Source organism: Dreissena polymorpha, chromosome 3, assembly GCF_020536995.1.
Source record: "Dreissena polymorpha isolate Duluth1 chromosome 3, UMN_Dpol_1.0, whole genome shotgun sequence".
Taxonomy (NCBI): domain Eukaryota; kingdom Metazoa; phylum Mollusca; class Bivalvia; order Myida; family Dreissenidae; genus Dreissena; species Dreissena polymorpha.
This window is the reverse complement of record NC_068357.1, coordinates 134,951,453-134,966,481: the sequence shown is the minus strand read 5'-3', so window position 1 is coordinate 134,966,481 and position 15,029 is coordinate 134,951,453. Positions and strand designations below refer to the sequence as shown.

The 15,029-nt window shown below is 34.9% G+C and overlaps 1 protein-coding gene across 7 annotated transcripts in view; it reads left to right on the top strand.

The window, feature by feature from the left end:
• Window positions 1-747: 747 nt before the first annotated feature.
• LOC127871559 (COUP transcription factor 2-like) overlaps window positions 748-15,029 on the top strand; it is a 32,305-nt gene continuing 18,023 nt past the window's right edge. The window contains exons 1-2 of one of the 7 annotated variants that reach the window (XM_052414606.1): window positions 748-1,865; window positions 12,604-13,146. In XM_052414606.1, the coding sequence (XP_052270566.1) occupies window positions 1,331-1,865; window positions 12,604-13,146 (1,078 nt within the window). In that variant the 5' untranslated portion in view covers window positions 748-1,330. The remainder of the gene's footprint in view (window positions 1,866-12,603; window positions 13,147-15,029) is intronic. The other 6 variants (XM_052414608.1, XM_052414604.1, XM_052414605.1 and 3 more) reach the window with 6 other exon arrangements.

The following is a 15,029-nucleotide window of genomic DNA, read 5'->3' as shown; positions in this document are numbered from 1 at the left end:
CCAATGAAGGCAAAACATCTCTTTTTTGTTTATCCTTCTCGTATTGGTATACTGGAGCTTGGTAGTACAGTTACTGAAATCGTATTGGCTAGCCATTCTATTTCGTAGTTTGGAAAAAACTAGTCCCCTTCCTGTATATAAAAGATTTCGTTAACAGTGATTAATTCATATTTAAGATTTTTAAAGTAATACACATGCTCAAAGCAATATTGTATTGAAAATTGGGAGGAAAACTTTTTGGTTTTAACATGTATTATAAGAGTAATTTTTTCTGTCGTTAAAATATTATAGAATAGTATATATACAATTAAACCTTTAACATACTTCTTAATATTTAGCTTACCAAAAGACCTATAAAATACATGTATTATATAGGTTTTGACGTTCTGAAATCTTAAAAGTCTTCGTTCAGATAAGGAACAACTCATTTTAAACCTCCTTCACGTAACCTTTATCAAACTCGAGCAGACGGCTGTTCCGCGCTTAAGTCCCGCCCACCGTCTGGCCTATGATTGGTTTACGCCTCCTAGCCAGTTGGTTTATTTAACTAGGAGGTTAAACCCTCTTGACGCGCTTAAGCCAATTGCTACACGCAGCAGACGACTTTCAAGCACACCAAGCAGACAATAATAGCACACGACCAATACGAGCCCTCAGCGCGCGCTGTTGGTCATGCCCTCTGCAATAGAGGGCAAGTCTAAATGCGGCTTTTGTCACTTTGGAACACGTCTCTTGAACTTAAATGACACTGTCAGCCTTATATGGCAAAGACACTATAGAATTTTTTTCGTTTAATGGCTGGGTCATAGTTCAGTGAAGATCGGTTGCATGGTATGACCACTGCGCTCTCCCCCTGCATTAAATGTGATTACAGCGCGCAGAAAGCACCGTGCAATTCCGTGGCTTTTCGTGCGCCCTGCACATTGAGACACGCGGGTTAGGAAGCTATAGGGCGGGTTATGTGAACACGGGATCAGTCACTGAGTTGAACTGCTTGTGGTGTAACACTCAATGAGAAGGTCTTTAAATATGTTATGAAAATCATCGAGTTGGATTTAAATACTTTAAATTACTTTTGTTTATGTATGTCTTAAACGTTTTCGTAATTACAGGTGAATCTATGTATTCGAAGTATGGTGTAATAGGTGAAGTAGGTTAGCATGTAAGCGTAGATAGGGAAAATTGACTTTGAATACGCGATAGTGTATAATGTGTAAGCGCATGTGAGTTTTATCTATAAAGTTTACATACAGGTTTAACCTTTTCGCCTAACTGTGCAGTTGCGCCGGGACGTTACGCAGTGTGTGTACTGAGAGGGAACTCTGATAAAATGGCAATGACTGCAACGCAAAATCCAATCGTGAATTCGTGGCGAGATCCCGACCAAGTGGTAGACTTAAACGGCCCGACGCCGACGTCGGTTCAACCGCCTCCTCAGCCGTCTCTTCCGCTGGCTTCCCAACCGACGGCACCGACGGTTCAGACACAGGTTTCCAACCCGGTTTCCAACGTTTCAAACGGAGGTGATAGCTCATCGTCCAGTCAAAATGGAAGCTCTACGCCGGACAGTAAAACCCAGCACATCGAGTGCGTAGTGTGTCATGACAAAAGTTCCGGGAAACATTATGGACAGTACACTTGTGAAGGTTGTAAATCGTTTTTCAAACGGTCGGTTCGACGGAACCTTACGTACACGTGTAGGGGAAACAGGAACTGTCCCATGGACCAACATCACCGGAACCAGTGTCAGTATTGTCGTTTCAAGAAGTGTTTGAAAATGGGAATGCGACGGGAAGGTAGGTCGAGCGACTCTAGACCACTTCATTTCACCAATTCCATGGCCTCTGCGGGATACTTTAATAAAGGTTATACAAAATATTATGCCATTCAATGTAAATTCAATATAATTGTCCGGTAATTGTTGTAAATGCGCACCATTATTGGTGATTATGCGGCGACAAATTGTTCCCATGAATTATAAAGTGCGTCGAACGCGATAAAGACCGTTTTCGTAATTAATACATTCTCATCGTCGTACTGCACTTACTAAAAACACTCAACATCGTGCGTTGTATTTGCGTTTTATTTGGGACTGTATATTTTACGAAAAGAGCATATTGCAAAATAGTAATACAATTAAAGGTAACAGTGCACTTAAATGGGTTTATCGCCGTCAAGTATTAATACGTTTAGTAGAAATATTCGCCATTTATAAGCAAAGTTCATTCGATAGTTATTGCCATGAATGGAACGTGAGTGGTAGTGAGTTATTGTTAATATTGTATGTTATGCTTTGTAATATTAAAGTATTCTATTACTATTTCGAGTCCCATAATTTTTTGGAAGAACCATTGTTCTATATTGTTCCCTTATTAATTGTTAATAACAACACAGCCATTTAACAATGAACACAACTAATGGTTTGAATGAGTGGTAATACTTGCGTATATAATATATGTTTTTTGTAAGTTACATAAATATTACTAACACATTACATATTGACCTAATCATTTTGTATCTGTTCCAACCATCTTTAATTTATTTTACTCTAATATTCAAAGAATCTGATATGTCGACTCTTAAAAAGGAACATTTTATAATTAAATTTTAACGATTCGCCCGTTTATTAAGCAATAATTAGTAAACCATAGCTTATGCCTCAAATTACTTGGACAATGACATGAATTTATAAAATTACCCTACACCTATTTATAAAATATGTAATTTTTGGTATGTTAATGGATACAATATTTATATACATTAATGCGTAGGATATCATGGTGAACACCTTTTTGTATAATTCAATTAATAGTTTTAACAAGTAAACTGATTTTTGTTGGAAAAAAATAACATAAAAAGTTCAAGTTCCAATCCTTTTAAGTCGGCGGGACCAAATCAACACATACATGGTTTAAAAATGCCTCAATCGGCTACATTTATGTTCGCTGTAAAGAAATAAAATACGATGTCACAAGTAGTGTAATAATAGGGTAAATTAGTCATATCAATGCATATTTATATCATCTATGATACGTTTTTACAAGAATCACTACACTCGCGTGACAAGAAAAGTATGACTTCCATTAACAAAATAAGTGGACACTTCAGTATCTAATCTAAGCACAGCTTGAAAAGTATGCATGTGAGCATTTCAAAACGCCGTTTGATTGTTACTAATGAATAAATGACGAGCACATGCGACCAATACAACAACACTTCCTACTTTTAACCAACGGAATTTTTATTCCATCTCACGACTTTTCGAGTTATTTGCACGTTATAATCATGCTATTTCGAGGAACAGAAATTAAATAGCAATGTCATAAAATGCTTCCTAAATGCATGTGTCAGAGACAGATAACAATTCCGTATTGAATTCCATGGTGACAGTTATTGCAACGGACATTTAAAAATCATTGGCAAAATTGAAATTTAAACTTTGTGAATTAACATTTTATACAATAAAAACATTGGTAGGTATGTAGGAAAAGCCATGCTCATGTTGAGGTCACTTTCCACAACATACACTGCATTTATACTGTATTGTATTACTGACGTGTCTGATATTATATCTAGTCAAAAGCAATAACAAAGAACTTTTATTAAAGGAATCACCAATAGATTTTTAAGACTACTTGGTCTCTTTGTCTCACATGTATGCGTAGTCTGTGCACCATGCAAACATTGAATAGTTCCCCTTAACTATTTTTTTATCATTTAACGCAGCAACGCTCGCAGTTATGGTAGATCTGTTTCACTATTTAATATTACTCAGCTGGCGTAAAAAAAAACTATTAGCCGCAGCTATAAGATGTTTACTTGCAAATAAGTTAAGATTATATTTGCGGATCGGCAATACGCCCTCTTTGCACCCTTGCATCTGTGCATTTAACCCATTCGCACCGCAGCCACTTTATTAAAATGACAGAAAACGCGGGAATTTCTTTCAAAATTCATAAGCGATTTACATTTTAGACGCCCCGATGCACAATGACACAGGAAATTAGCAAAACGCTCTTGACTTTCCTCTCCAACAAATAACGGTTCGCAAAGTTATTTAACAGATTTTTCTAATTACCAGAAATATCAACGGGAGAGAAAACACTTTAAATCCGGTTGTAACTATATTACGTTATATATCATTTATTCCACGGTATAATTTCCCCCACAGAAGTCGATAAAGTGAAAGGTTATAAAACAATACCTGTAATTCCATAACTTTATTTAAACATGATCTTCCCTATTGACGCTCTAATTGATATTTTTTTCCGAGCAAATTTCAAATTGATCGAGTATTTATTATACAGCATTTGGCGCGCAATATGCGAAATTAGCACTTAATGCTACAGCCTATCTGCTCCCCCTTATGCAGTGTTGAACCAGCTGAAATTATGAAATTGATTACAATAATGGATGACACAATCTGCTGTGAGTAAAATCAGTATGTTAACTCGTTGAAAAAGGCTAAAAGGTGTGCTCTTCACGGCTTTTATCCAGACTGATTTATCGTCATCACCATCTTAAAAAATCTATTAAATTTGATGTGTATAAAACCATAAAAGCGTGACGAATACGCATGTTAACGGACTGACATAAGTGCAGTTAAAAGCATGGTATCGCTGGATTGTATTGATACTAAGTGAACGACGAGAAATTCTCATATACATATTTTCGTATTACAGAGAGTTAAAAAACGATACAAATAAGATTATTTTTCAAATCCTTATACATTGGTTAGTTAATCAAATATCAGGAAAAAGTCAATCAATGTGCTGATTTGAAGTCTGGTGTCGCCATTAGACTGGCCTTTGAAAAAAAATAAAGGAATCTTGTTGATCAAGGACATAATAAAAATGAGTACTATTCATTTTACTCACCTGACTTAAATGGAAAATTAGCCGCAAAAATAAAAATTTGACGTTTAGCATATACATAAAGTAGCTTCCAGATTACGGTAGTATGCGTAGTCCGCACTGTCAAAGCAGGGACGACAATTTGCGCTGTAATTGATTTTTTCGTATTATTAAAGTACCTTATTATCGAAAATCCATTTAAGAATAAACATGTCGACTAGCCTTTGCGGACAGAACAGTCTAATGTGGGACGAAATTTTCTGAACAATATAGTTTAAAGTGAAACAACATCTGAAAGAATACAACACATTGAACACTATATTAACCTACTTTTTAAGTATTCAACGCATACACTGTAGGCAAGTTTTAATTACTTATCAAATATTCGAAATATTTCCTGCCAATTAATATTCGTGTTATTGTCACCTATTATATTATATTTTTGTAATATTTGCAAATCAAGTAATGTTTGGAATGAAAATGCATTATTTACCGGGATTTATTTACCAATTTATCCATTCGGCTACTTACCGGAAATAACTTCAAATACGAAATGTGTTAAAATCTTAAAATAGTATTCATGAATTATTCACAGTATTGTATTTGGTAAGAATTGGAAAATATCAATTGTATGAAAACATCCTATTGGTGAAACATACACAGTATTATAAGCTGCACCTCGGAGTAATTGGGCGGCGATTTTAAAGCCGCGTTGACCCATGTCAGAACGCAGGTCAGTCTGTAATCTGGCCAATCGAGAGGTCGATGACCGATGGTCAGCAGATCTCGGGGGCGGTCCACTCGGATAGGCTCGGTAATTATTGGGCGCGCGAAACCGTAACTTCAGACTGAGGGACTGACTGCAGATCGCACACGTTCAGATGATTCCGTAGACAATCTTATTGGTCAAGGTGCTTTGAAACTTGCGGGCAATTTCACGTTTTGTTTTATTTTACTGTAGAATTGACCTTTGACTGCTCGAAAGCTAATCTTTAAAAAAAAATAAAACACATTTGCAGTGAAATGAATCCCTTACAGTTGAGCATTTTAAACATAATTTTGAAAAGGTTAATATTTCATGAGCATATGTACATAAGCAAAAAGGAACGACTCATAAAGTAAGCAATAGGTTAAGTATTTTGTTTGATGTAAGAAGGTGTCTCATATATTTTTTAATATTGTTGGAGTATTAATGCAAGAACAGCAACTGCAACAACAACAACAACGATGACATAATCATAAGGAACAGCTGCGACTTACAAACCTCATGTGGAAATGCAAACATCAATTAGACATTTGTCACCATAAAAATAATTATAAAATGGTAATTAGAATTTCATATTTGAATACGCAATGGTGGCCAGGATTGTTTAAATCGTGTTTACACAACTGTCACTTTTTATATAATTTGTCTCTGCCAGAGTCGGCAATGCCTGTGTTATTCAACAGTTGCCATATTTTGCTTTTTGTACAACATTAAAATTCAGCGATTGAATCGCTATTATCAATACATTTGGAACTACCGCTAGAGCGAGAAGGAAATTCAAATCGCGCGAAAAGCATACAAATTGTGATGTTTAAAATTGCCAAATTAACTGACTTCAGCGGACAGATTTAGCAAAAGATTTGATATAAATCTCGCAAGTGAAAGTTTATTGCTTTTAGCAACAAATGCAAGGTTAACAAATAACAATATTGGCGAGGATATTTGCATAAAGTTGATGGCAAAATAGTTGTGATGGTTACGCGATACTGTTAATTTTCTCACGAAGGTTAAATGTATTAAAAATAATGGTAATGATGTTTGCGCAACACTTTTCGCGAAGCTTTTTTCGCATTTTTTTCAGAGATATTTTTTATGAACGAGTGCTTATTTCGTGATCATTTAGTTTTGTTTGCATAGCAATACTTTTACAGCAGGAGCATCAAATAAGTTTAGTGCAAATTATATTAAGAAAAAATAAAAACGGTATAGATCTAATAACAGCCGTTCGGATTGTGTTGTTAAAGAAATTGCACTGGTAATTTTAGAACCTGAAGCACAAGGAGCTGAAGTAATAATACAAATAATAATAATAATAATAATAATAATAATAATAATAATAATAATAATAATAATAATAATATTATTAATAATAATAATAATAATAATATATTTTTTACAATCAAAAGTAGTTGTAACAGTAGTTGTAGCAGCAGCAGAAGCAAGTTTTAATACAAGTTGTATAAGAATGTGTATAAACGGTCAAAGCAGTAGTAGCAGCAGCAACAACATTATTTTATACAACAGCAATACAAGTGCCAGAAGTAGTTATGTGGTGTTTTAAACATGTTAAGGCTTTTCCTCAGGTTTTTAATATAAAACAAAACTTTAAATTTAACAAACACACATGTGTTTCAAACAAGCGTATTTGTAACAAATCTTCATAGCCCAAATCTACTCTGTGTTTTGTATTCGTCAATTTCCTAATTACACGCTCCGGCAACTGGATATCGAAATTAGATTACGTTTAGATTATTACCACAAAACACTGGTCGACACTCGCGTGAGCTGAATGTTTGGGTCTGTAATAGACTGGATCGAACACTGGAAGAGCAGTTGGCATGGAGTGGATAATTTCGAGACTTTATAAAAAATACGACTTTATTAAGGAAAACACAACAAGAGCAGAACATTTCTTAAGTCTGACCTTTTGTGATGTTTATAATCATATGTGTCTTTTGTTTTATTGACACCCATAATTAAAGCGGCACGTGTTTACAATTGTAGGTTAACATATATGTATGTAAACGCATCTTAAATGGGCATACTTTATAACCCATGAATTTATATTCGTTCCTATCAAATTATTTGCAATAATAAAAAGACTTATTGAGCTCTCTGCAAATAAGTTTGCACTTGTTGTGCTCATTCAATAATATGTGCATGCACATTTTTTAAATATAGCAATATTTATAGGAGGAAAAATCATTGATACTAAGTAACCTTAATCAATAACTTACGTGAAGGATAATGGACTTAAAACAATTGGATAAAACCTTTATGGGTTCGTAAACGCAACATCTTCGCGGCACCAACTCATTTATTAAGATTCTTAATTGTAAAAAGACCTAAATAAAAAAAAATATTTTCTAAAGAAGACTCAAGTGAAGATCATACTAATGGCGCCTATTGTTACCACGTTTCGTCCTACTTATCCGGTAATACTGTACACGTTGACGTACTGGTATTGTATTGGTACGATATTTTATATATGCGATGATGCGATGTTGGATTCATATCCAATGTCTGAAATTCATGCTCGACAAATATTTTCACATCTTGCTAAACATGATTCATTAATCCCTCTGCATTTATGCAAATGTACAAATTTGATTATACGATATCAAATGATTTTACCATTCGTTTGCTCAAGCGCTATTAAAAGCGCGTCGCAGGAAATAAAACTAAAGTGCATCGAATTTTGCAGACGTCATTTTTTATTTGTTTAAAATCAAACTTCAGAAGCTTTTTACAAGAACAACAGTATTTAAAAATGTACATGCAAATCTAAACGGGATACTTTTATATAGTTACATACACCAATGGCTTTCTTTAAATTTCGTGGAAGTACATTTAACGGTGTGACAACGTCACGGACAAAAATTGGGCAGCTGATTTTTAAGATCCATAATGCGTATGCAAAGAGTGATGGGCTGTGGTAAATAAAATATTTTACGGTGAATAAAGGCTCTGTGCACAGGTTATGCAGTCTGTTTGAAAAGTGTTGTGTGACATAATAGCGTTCATGGAACAGCTTGCGTATTTAATTGGTTGGTGTCGTGTTAAATATGGTAATAGGCGACACTTGGTGTTCAGAATCCTGTCGGCAAACGTTATGTATAAACATATATTTGCAGTTTACTGTGTATTACATATCGATGAATATTTTCTGCTCTTTTCAATGTCATTTATCGATAGATATAAATGTCGTCGTCGACATCATCAAAATCATTTCATCACCATAATTATCACTTTGATCATCATTAATAAACGCAATGCTAGGGTAGCACCAACGTCATTACCATGCACGTTTTCAAAATCGTTATCGAAGTAACTATTTTCAATACCAATAGCATTATCCTCATCCTTGTCATCATCATCTCTTATATTTTAAGTTCAATGTCCTAACCATCATGACCGAACAATAGCATTTGCATTCACCCTATACCACTTAGATACGCATTTTTTCGCTTTTGTTGTTATATTTAATTTAAGACCTTTCTTACTATATTCAAATTTGTAAGGCTTCATTTCCAAACCTTAGATACTGATGAGCAGCAAACAACATTTAAAACCTGAACAGCCTATGAGTGTTACTCGCATGCTGTTCTGTTTTTATTCAGTTTGCATATAGCCATTTTCACTTTGCTTTTGAGTGGGGGAAGGTTAAAAGAACATACTCATGTTTGTTGCGTAAGAGTGAAAATCAAGTACCACACACGTTTTAATCGCTGAATATACCCTAATAATTAAGTACTAGTACTAATTTCAATATCTTTTATCTGGTTATAAAGAAGTAAGTCAATTTTCTGTCGGCGCCTAAAATCAGATCAACGGAGCTTAAACGTGAATGTTAAAAGAGCAACTGAGTCCATAAACGAGAGATGAAACTAAGAATTAGCATACAGTATAACTTTTTAAATGTCATGACATGGAGTACCGGTACCTTCTTTCACCCTTTTTGCAACCAAAGTGTCACGAAACAACTACGATGCTAGAAGGTTATGTTGGGTTACGAGTACATCTAAGCATTTCTTCAGTTGCGTAATCTGAAAACGTGATTTAAACTGGGTATAGAATTCGGTTCGGACACGTGAGCTCAAACACAATGTATTATTTCACATAAAGGCTCTTTACGCAACATAACCGTGCACATGTCTTACACTCCTTAAGTAGAATGCGTTGAATTCACGGCAACTCTTTTTCTTTGCGATCTAATTTATATTTGTAAACGTTTTGTTGCACAGGACAATATTATTAATAATTTTCCGCTTCCAATATTTGTATTTCGTATGTTACCTGTAATTTTACAAACAACAACGAAAAAATGAGATTTCATTGCGTTTGTAAATATCGCACTTGGATATCACGTGTTTAGCAGTCAAACTATTTTATAATACATTGGTTGTTTTTAACATTTCTAAATGAATGATGTGAATAATATATATATAATATTCAAGAGAGCAGGGGAAAAGTCTACGTGCTACTCAAAAGATTTGTTACTTATGTACATAATATTCAAAAGATGCTTGACTAGAGCACATGATAATGTACCTGACATTAAAAAGAGCACCTAAATAATGTATCTGACATTAAAAAGAGCACCTAAATAATGTACCCAATATTCAAAAGTGCATTTGAATAATGTACCTCATATTCAAAAGAGCAAATGAATAATGTACATGGTATTCAAAAATACATGTCACTAATGAACCTGATATTCAAAAGAGCACATGAATAACGTGCCTGATATTCAGAATAGCATTTCAAAGAGCACCTAAATAATTTTCCTGATATGCAAAAGGGCACGTGAATAATGTACCTCATATTTAAAAGTGCATTTCAATTATATACTTGAGATTCAAAAAAGCATGTCACTAATGTACCTGATATACAAAAGAGCATGTCAATAATGTACCTGATTTTTAAAAGAGAATGTCAAGAATGTACCTGATTTTTAAAAAAGCATGTCAATAATGTACCTGATATTGAAAGGAGCACCTAAATATTGTACCTGATATTCAAGCTAGGAAGGGAGGAGTTTTCAACTATTCATTGCAACTCCCCGATTGGTCTTTCGTTTAGCACATTACGTGTTACTTTCAAGCATATTGGGAATCGTCTTTTGTTATCTGATCTAATAAATCCGTAAATTTTCGTTACTTGTTTAAAACTTTTACTTTTTATTGCACAATCTTCAAGAAACTTGCACAGACCATTTGTCTCAATGATACTTCGGTCGAGTTTGAACCTGGACCGCATGGTTTCAAAATCTATGCCAATTGGGCAAATTATAGAGAACGATTTTGAATACTCAAAAGGTCATATTTATTTTCCAATAAACATAACAATTGGTCAGAAAATGTACCTGTATGCTATCTCATAAACCTTCGAACCGGGGTCGCCATGGATCAAAAACAAGGTCGTTAGTAAAATTAAGGAAAAATATGTAAACACTTAACTGAGGCCAGACTTAACCCTTTCAGTGCGGGAACCGGATTTTGAAGGCCTTTGCAAACAGTTTGGATCCAGATGAGACGCCACAGAACGTGGCGTCTCATCTGGATCCAAACTGTTTGCTATTCTGATAGAATTCTTTGAAAAAAATAGAAGAAAATGCTAATTTTAGAAATTCTGCAGACGACATTTTAGCAGACGACAAATTTCCCAGCATGCAAAGGGTTAATGACACATCTACACGAGATACACTTGTTCAGAACATGCTTCCCAATTTTATTTTGGTTGAGATCGAAGCTGTGTCACTTGGGATTAACCCATTCATGCCCAGTGGACTCTCCCATCCTTCTTAGTTGGATCAATTTATTTCCAAAATTAGGGATGTCAAGTATATTTATTTCTTTATTTAGAATTTTTCATAAAGAAATTCATTTAAATGCGGCGTCTCATCTGGGTCTACGCTGTTTGCAATGTCCTTTTTTTCAGGACGCTAGGCATGAATGGGTTGAAAACTAGGTAACTAGATCAAATTTGATCAAATGCGTGTGCAAAGTCAACATGTATTGTTCAATCTTAGTGAAACTTGTTCAGAACATTTCACTCGATGGTTTGTAAAATAGTTCGAAACTAGGCAATATGGAATCAGCACTAGGCAAAAATACCTTGAATAGTGGTTTATATTTATTACGGCAGCGATTTGAGCTCTGCTAAGAATAAGTGAAATATTTGCGCCGATGGTCACCAATTTTCATTTACACACGTATTAAATGGCATAAAAGATGTTAATAAAATTGCACTATTGACAAAACATCGCATGACAAGAATTGAAGATTATTCTGTTAGTTCGATTTCACAATATTATATGAGAAATGAAGTGTTGCTTTGTTCTAGGAACTCATTTTTTTAAACTCTTTAGAAAAGGCATTCGCTTTTAAACTCTGTTCATAATATGTAAAATAAGATAATCCATACACATTGTATAAATTCAAATGCGTAAGATCTTTACATAGTTAATACGCAGTTTATGATCATTCTCAACTACTTGCGTTGAGGCATTCTGAAATAAAAACAAGTAAAAGTTGGAAATTTTCGAAAACACAAAAGTGATATAAATTATTTGAGGCACATTGATACTTATTGTTTGTCCCATTTTGCTTAAGCCTATATTTACAATCTATGTACCGAATTTGTATTATGATTGGAATATCAAGAATAAGAATATACATTTTCATATAGATCTATGTTAAAAATGTAATCGTCGTAATTCATGGATTTTAATTGGACCACACATTCAACTAAACAGTAAATACGTAGTTATTTATATAGCACTGATCATTTTTATTAAGAATTAAAAACAGTGTCATCGTCTAAAAAGTAATTGTTAACTAATGGCATGCTAGTAATTGTTAACTCTTGGCATAATAGTAATTGTTAACTAATGGTATAATAAACATTCAATTTTAACGTTATAATTATATAGCTAAATGTACCAGGTAATTAAATTTAACGACTGCTCGATGTACACTGTAGCCATTATGATTCCAGCTGTGCAGCGAGGGCGGGTACCGCCGACCCAGCATCCATTCGCTGGCCAGATGGCGTTCACCAACGGGGACCCCCTAACCGGCCACACCTATCTCTCCAGCTTTATATCTATGCTCCTACGGGCGGAGCCTTACCCAACATCGCGCTATGGACAATGTATGCAGCCGAACAACATCATGGGCATCGAAAATATCTGTGAGTTGGCGGCGCGCCTACTGTTCAGCGCCGTGGAATGGGCGCGCAACATCCCGTTCTTTCCGGAACTGCAGATCACCGACCAGGTGGCGCTGCTAAGACTCAGTTGGAGCGAACTGTTTGTTTTAAACGCTGCCCAGTGCTCCATGCCGCTCCACGTGGCGCCTCTATTGGCCGCCGCCGGCCTACACGCATCACCGATGGCCGCCGACCGCGTGGTGGCGTTCATGGATCATATTCGAATATTCCAAGAGCAGGTGGAAAAGTTAAAAATTCTCCACGTGGACTCTGCAGAATATAGTTGCTTGAAGGCGATTGTACTATTCAGCTCAGGTAATGTGTTCCACTTGTGCACTTTTCCTGGTTCCATTAATTTATTGCATGTCATACATATGTTCAAAACCCTACAATCAAATTGATCTTTAATATTTTAATAAAGTGTTTATGTGAATAAATGTTTCTTAAAATTTAAATTGTATTATATAATAAATTCCAACGCTCACACATAGTGATTACACAATTTCGTAACATTTTGACTATGAATAAATAGTTTGTATATTATGTTACCCTAAAATTTAAATTAACAAAAGATCTTATTCCATATATGGGTGTAGTTTACAGTTTGCATCAACCGAGGTATAGGTATCTATTAGAGTCGTGTTCTGAGAAAACTGGGCTTAATGTATGTGCTTAAAGTGTCGTCCCAGATTAGCCTGTGTTGTCCGCACAGGCTAATCAGGGATGACACTTTCCGCTTTTATGACATTTTTGTTTAAATGATGTCTCTTCTTAGCAAAAATCCAATTTAGGCGGAAATTGTCGTCCCTGATTAGCCTGTGCGGAATGCACAGGCTAATCTGGGACGAAACTTAACGCACATGCATTATGCCCAGTTTTCTCAGAACACGACTCAAAATTTAATTTACATAAGTGTTAGCTTCTTGATAATAGTTGTATAAATAACAGTTTCCACCAAAACGTAACTATACAGAAAATGGACCGATTAAGTGTTGCAACTTTTCAAAACTTTCGATATTTGATACCATGTTGATCGTGTAAGATAATCTATAAAAAGACGCATTTTATTACAATATTAAGCGCCCTTTTGTATTCATGCGCAAAACTAGCATCGGTCCTTTGAAAAATGACTGAGCTAGATAAGACATACATAATTTTAAAACGTATTTCGTTCATCTACTTGTGTTCTAATTATCATAGAAATCGGAATGCTAATAAGGAAAATAGTTTAACCCATGCTGTATGTTATTAAAAAATCAAACATAAACCAATTTGTGACAAAGCCATTGCGTTATTGGGTACCTTTTAGGCCAAATGAAAAATTCGTACTGTTTCCCGTCCTATCAATTCTTTAACTTTTACCTTTTTGTCGAGCCCTTCATATGTTATTGGTTGCACAAAAATGTATTTGCCTTTGAGTTACAAGGGGTGTTACAACTTAAAAAGCGATTTTAATGTGGGCATTTTATTGTATATCCGATGAAGGTTTTAAAATTATATTTTAGGCATTAATATTGAACACACTCACTATCCCCCTTTTATGAACATAACCCATTTCTGATAATGCTACCTCGCTTGTGTGATTAATATCCAATAATGTAATCCTATTTAATTGATATATTTTTATAATGGGGGAAGGAAGTGGTCTGAGACCGGAAACGGAACAATGTCTTAATTTGTCCTTTTGAAACAATTCGCATTGCGTATGTGTCTTTGGTAAGTGAATTCCAAAGACACTGCCTTGATCCCAGACCGTCGTTATATTTGTTCGTAACAAAAGAACCGTCGGATGATTTCAAAACAGGCCTGTAAAAGATCTGAAATCAACATTCTTTCATTTTACAACGCAGTAGACCATCGCGACGTGGTTGAATGGTCGGTTTTCGCAAAGACAATAGGCGGCGTAATTAATAGATTGGAATGTAGCCCGTTTTGACTGGGCTTTAAATATGGTGCGGGAAGGGCAAAACCAAGATAAATTCATGGTTCGACACGAAAGACACTACCATGATTTGTATTGTTTTTCTTTAAATATTAAAAGATCACTTGACTAAATTATGTAAGCCATTTAAATGCGATCTATGTAATTAAAAATGTAAGCTCATCGTTTGTGTTTTCTACATTTCTCCACAACGTTTTTCACAGAAGATATCACTGCTGAATTCAAACACCCTAGTATTATACACATATAATGCATA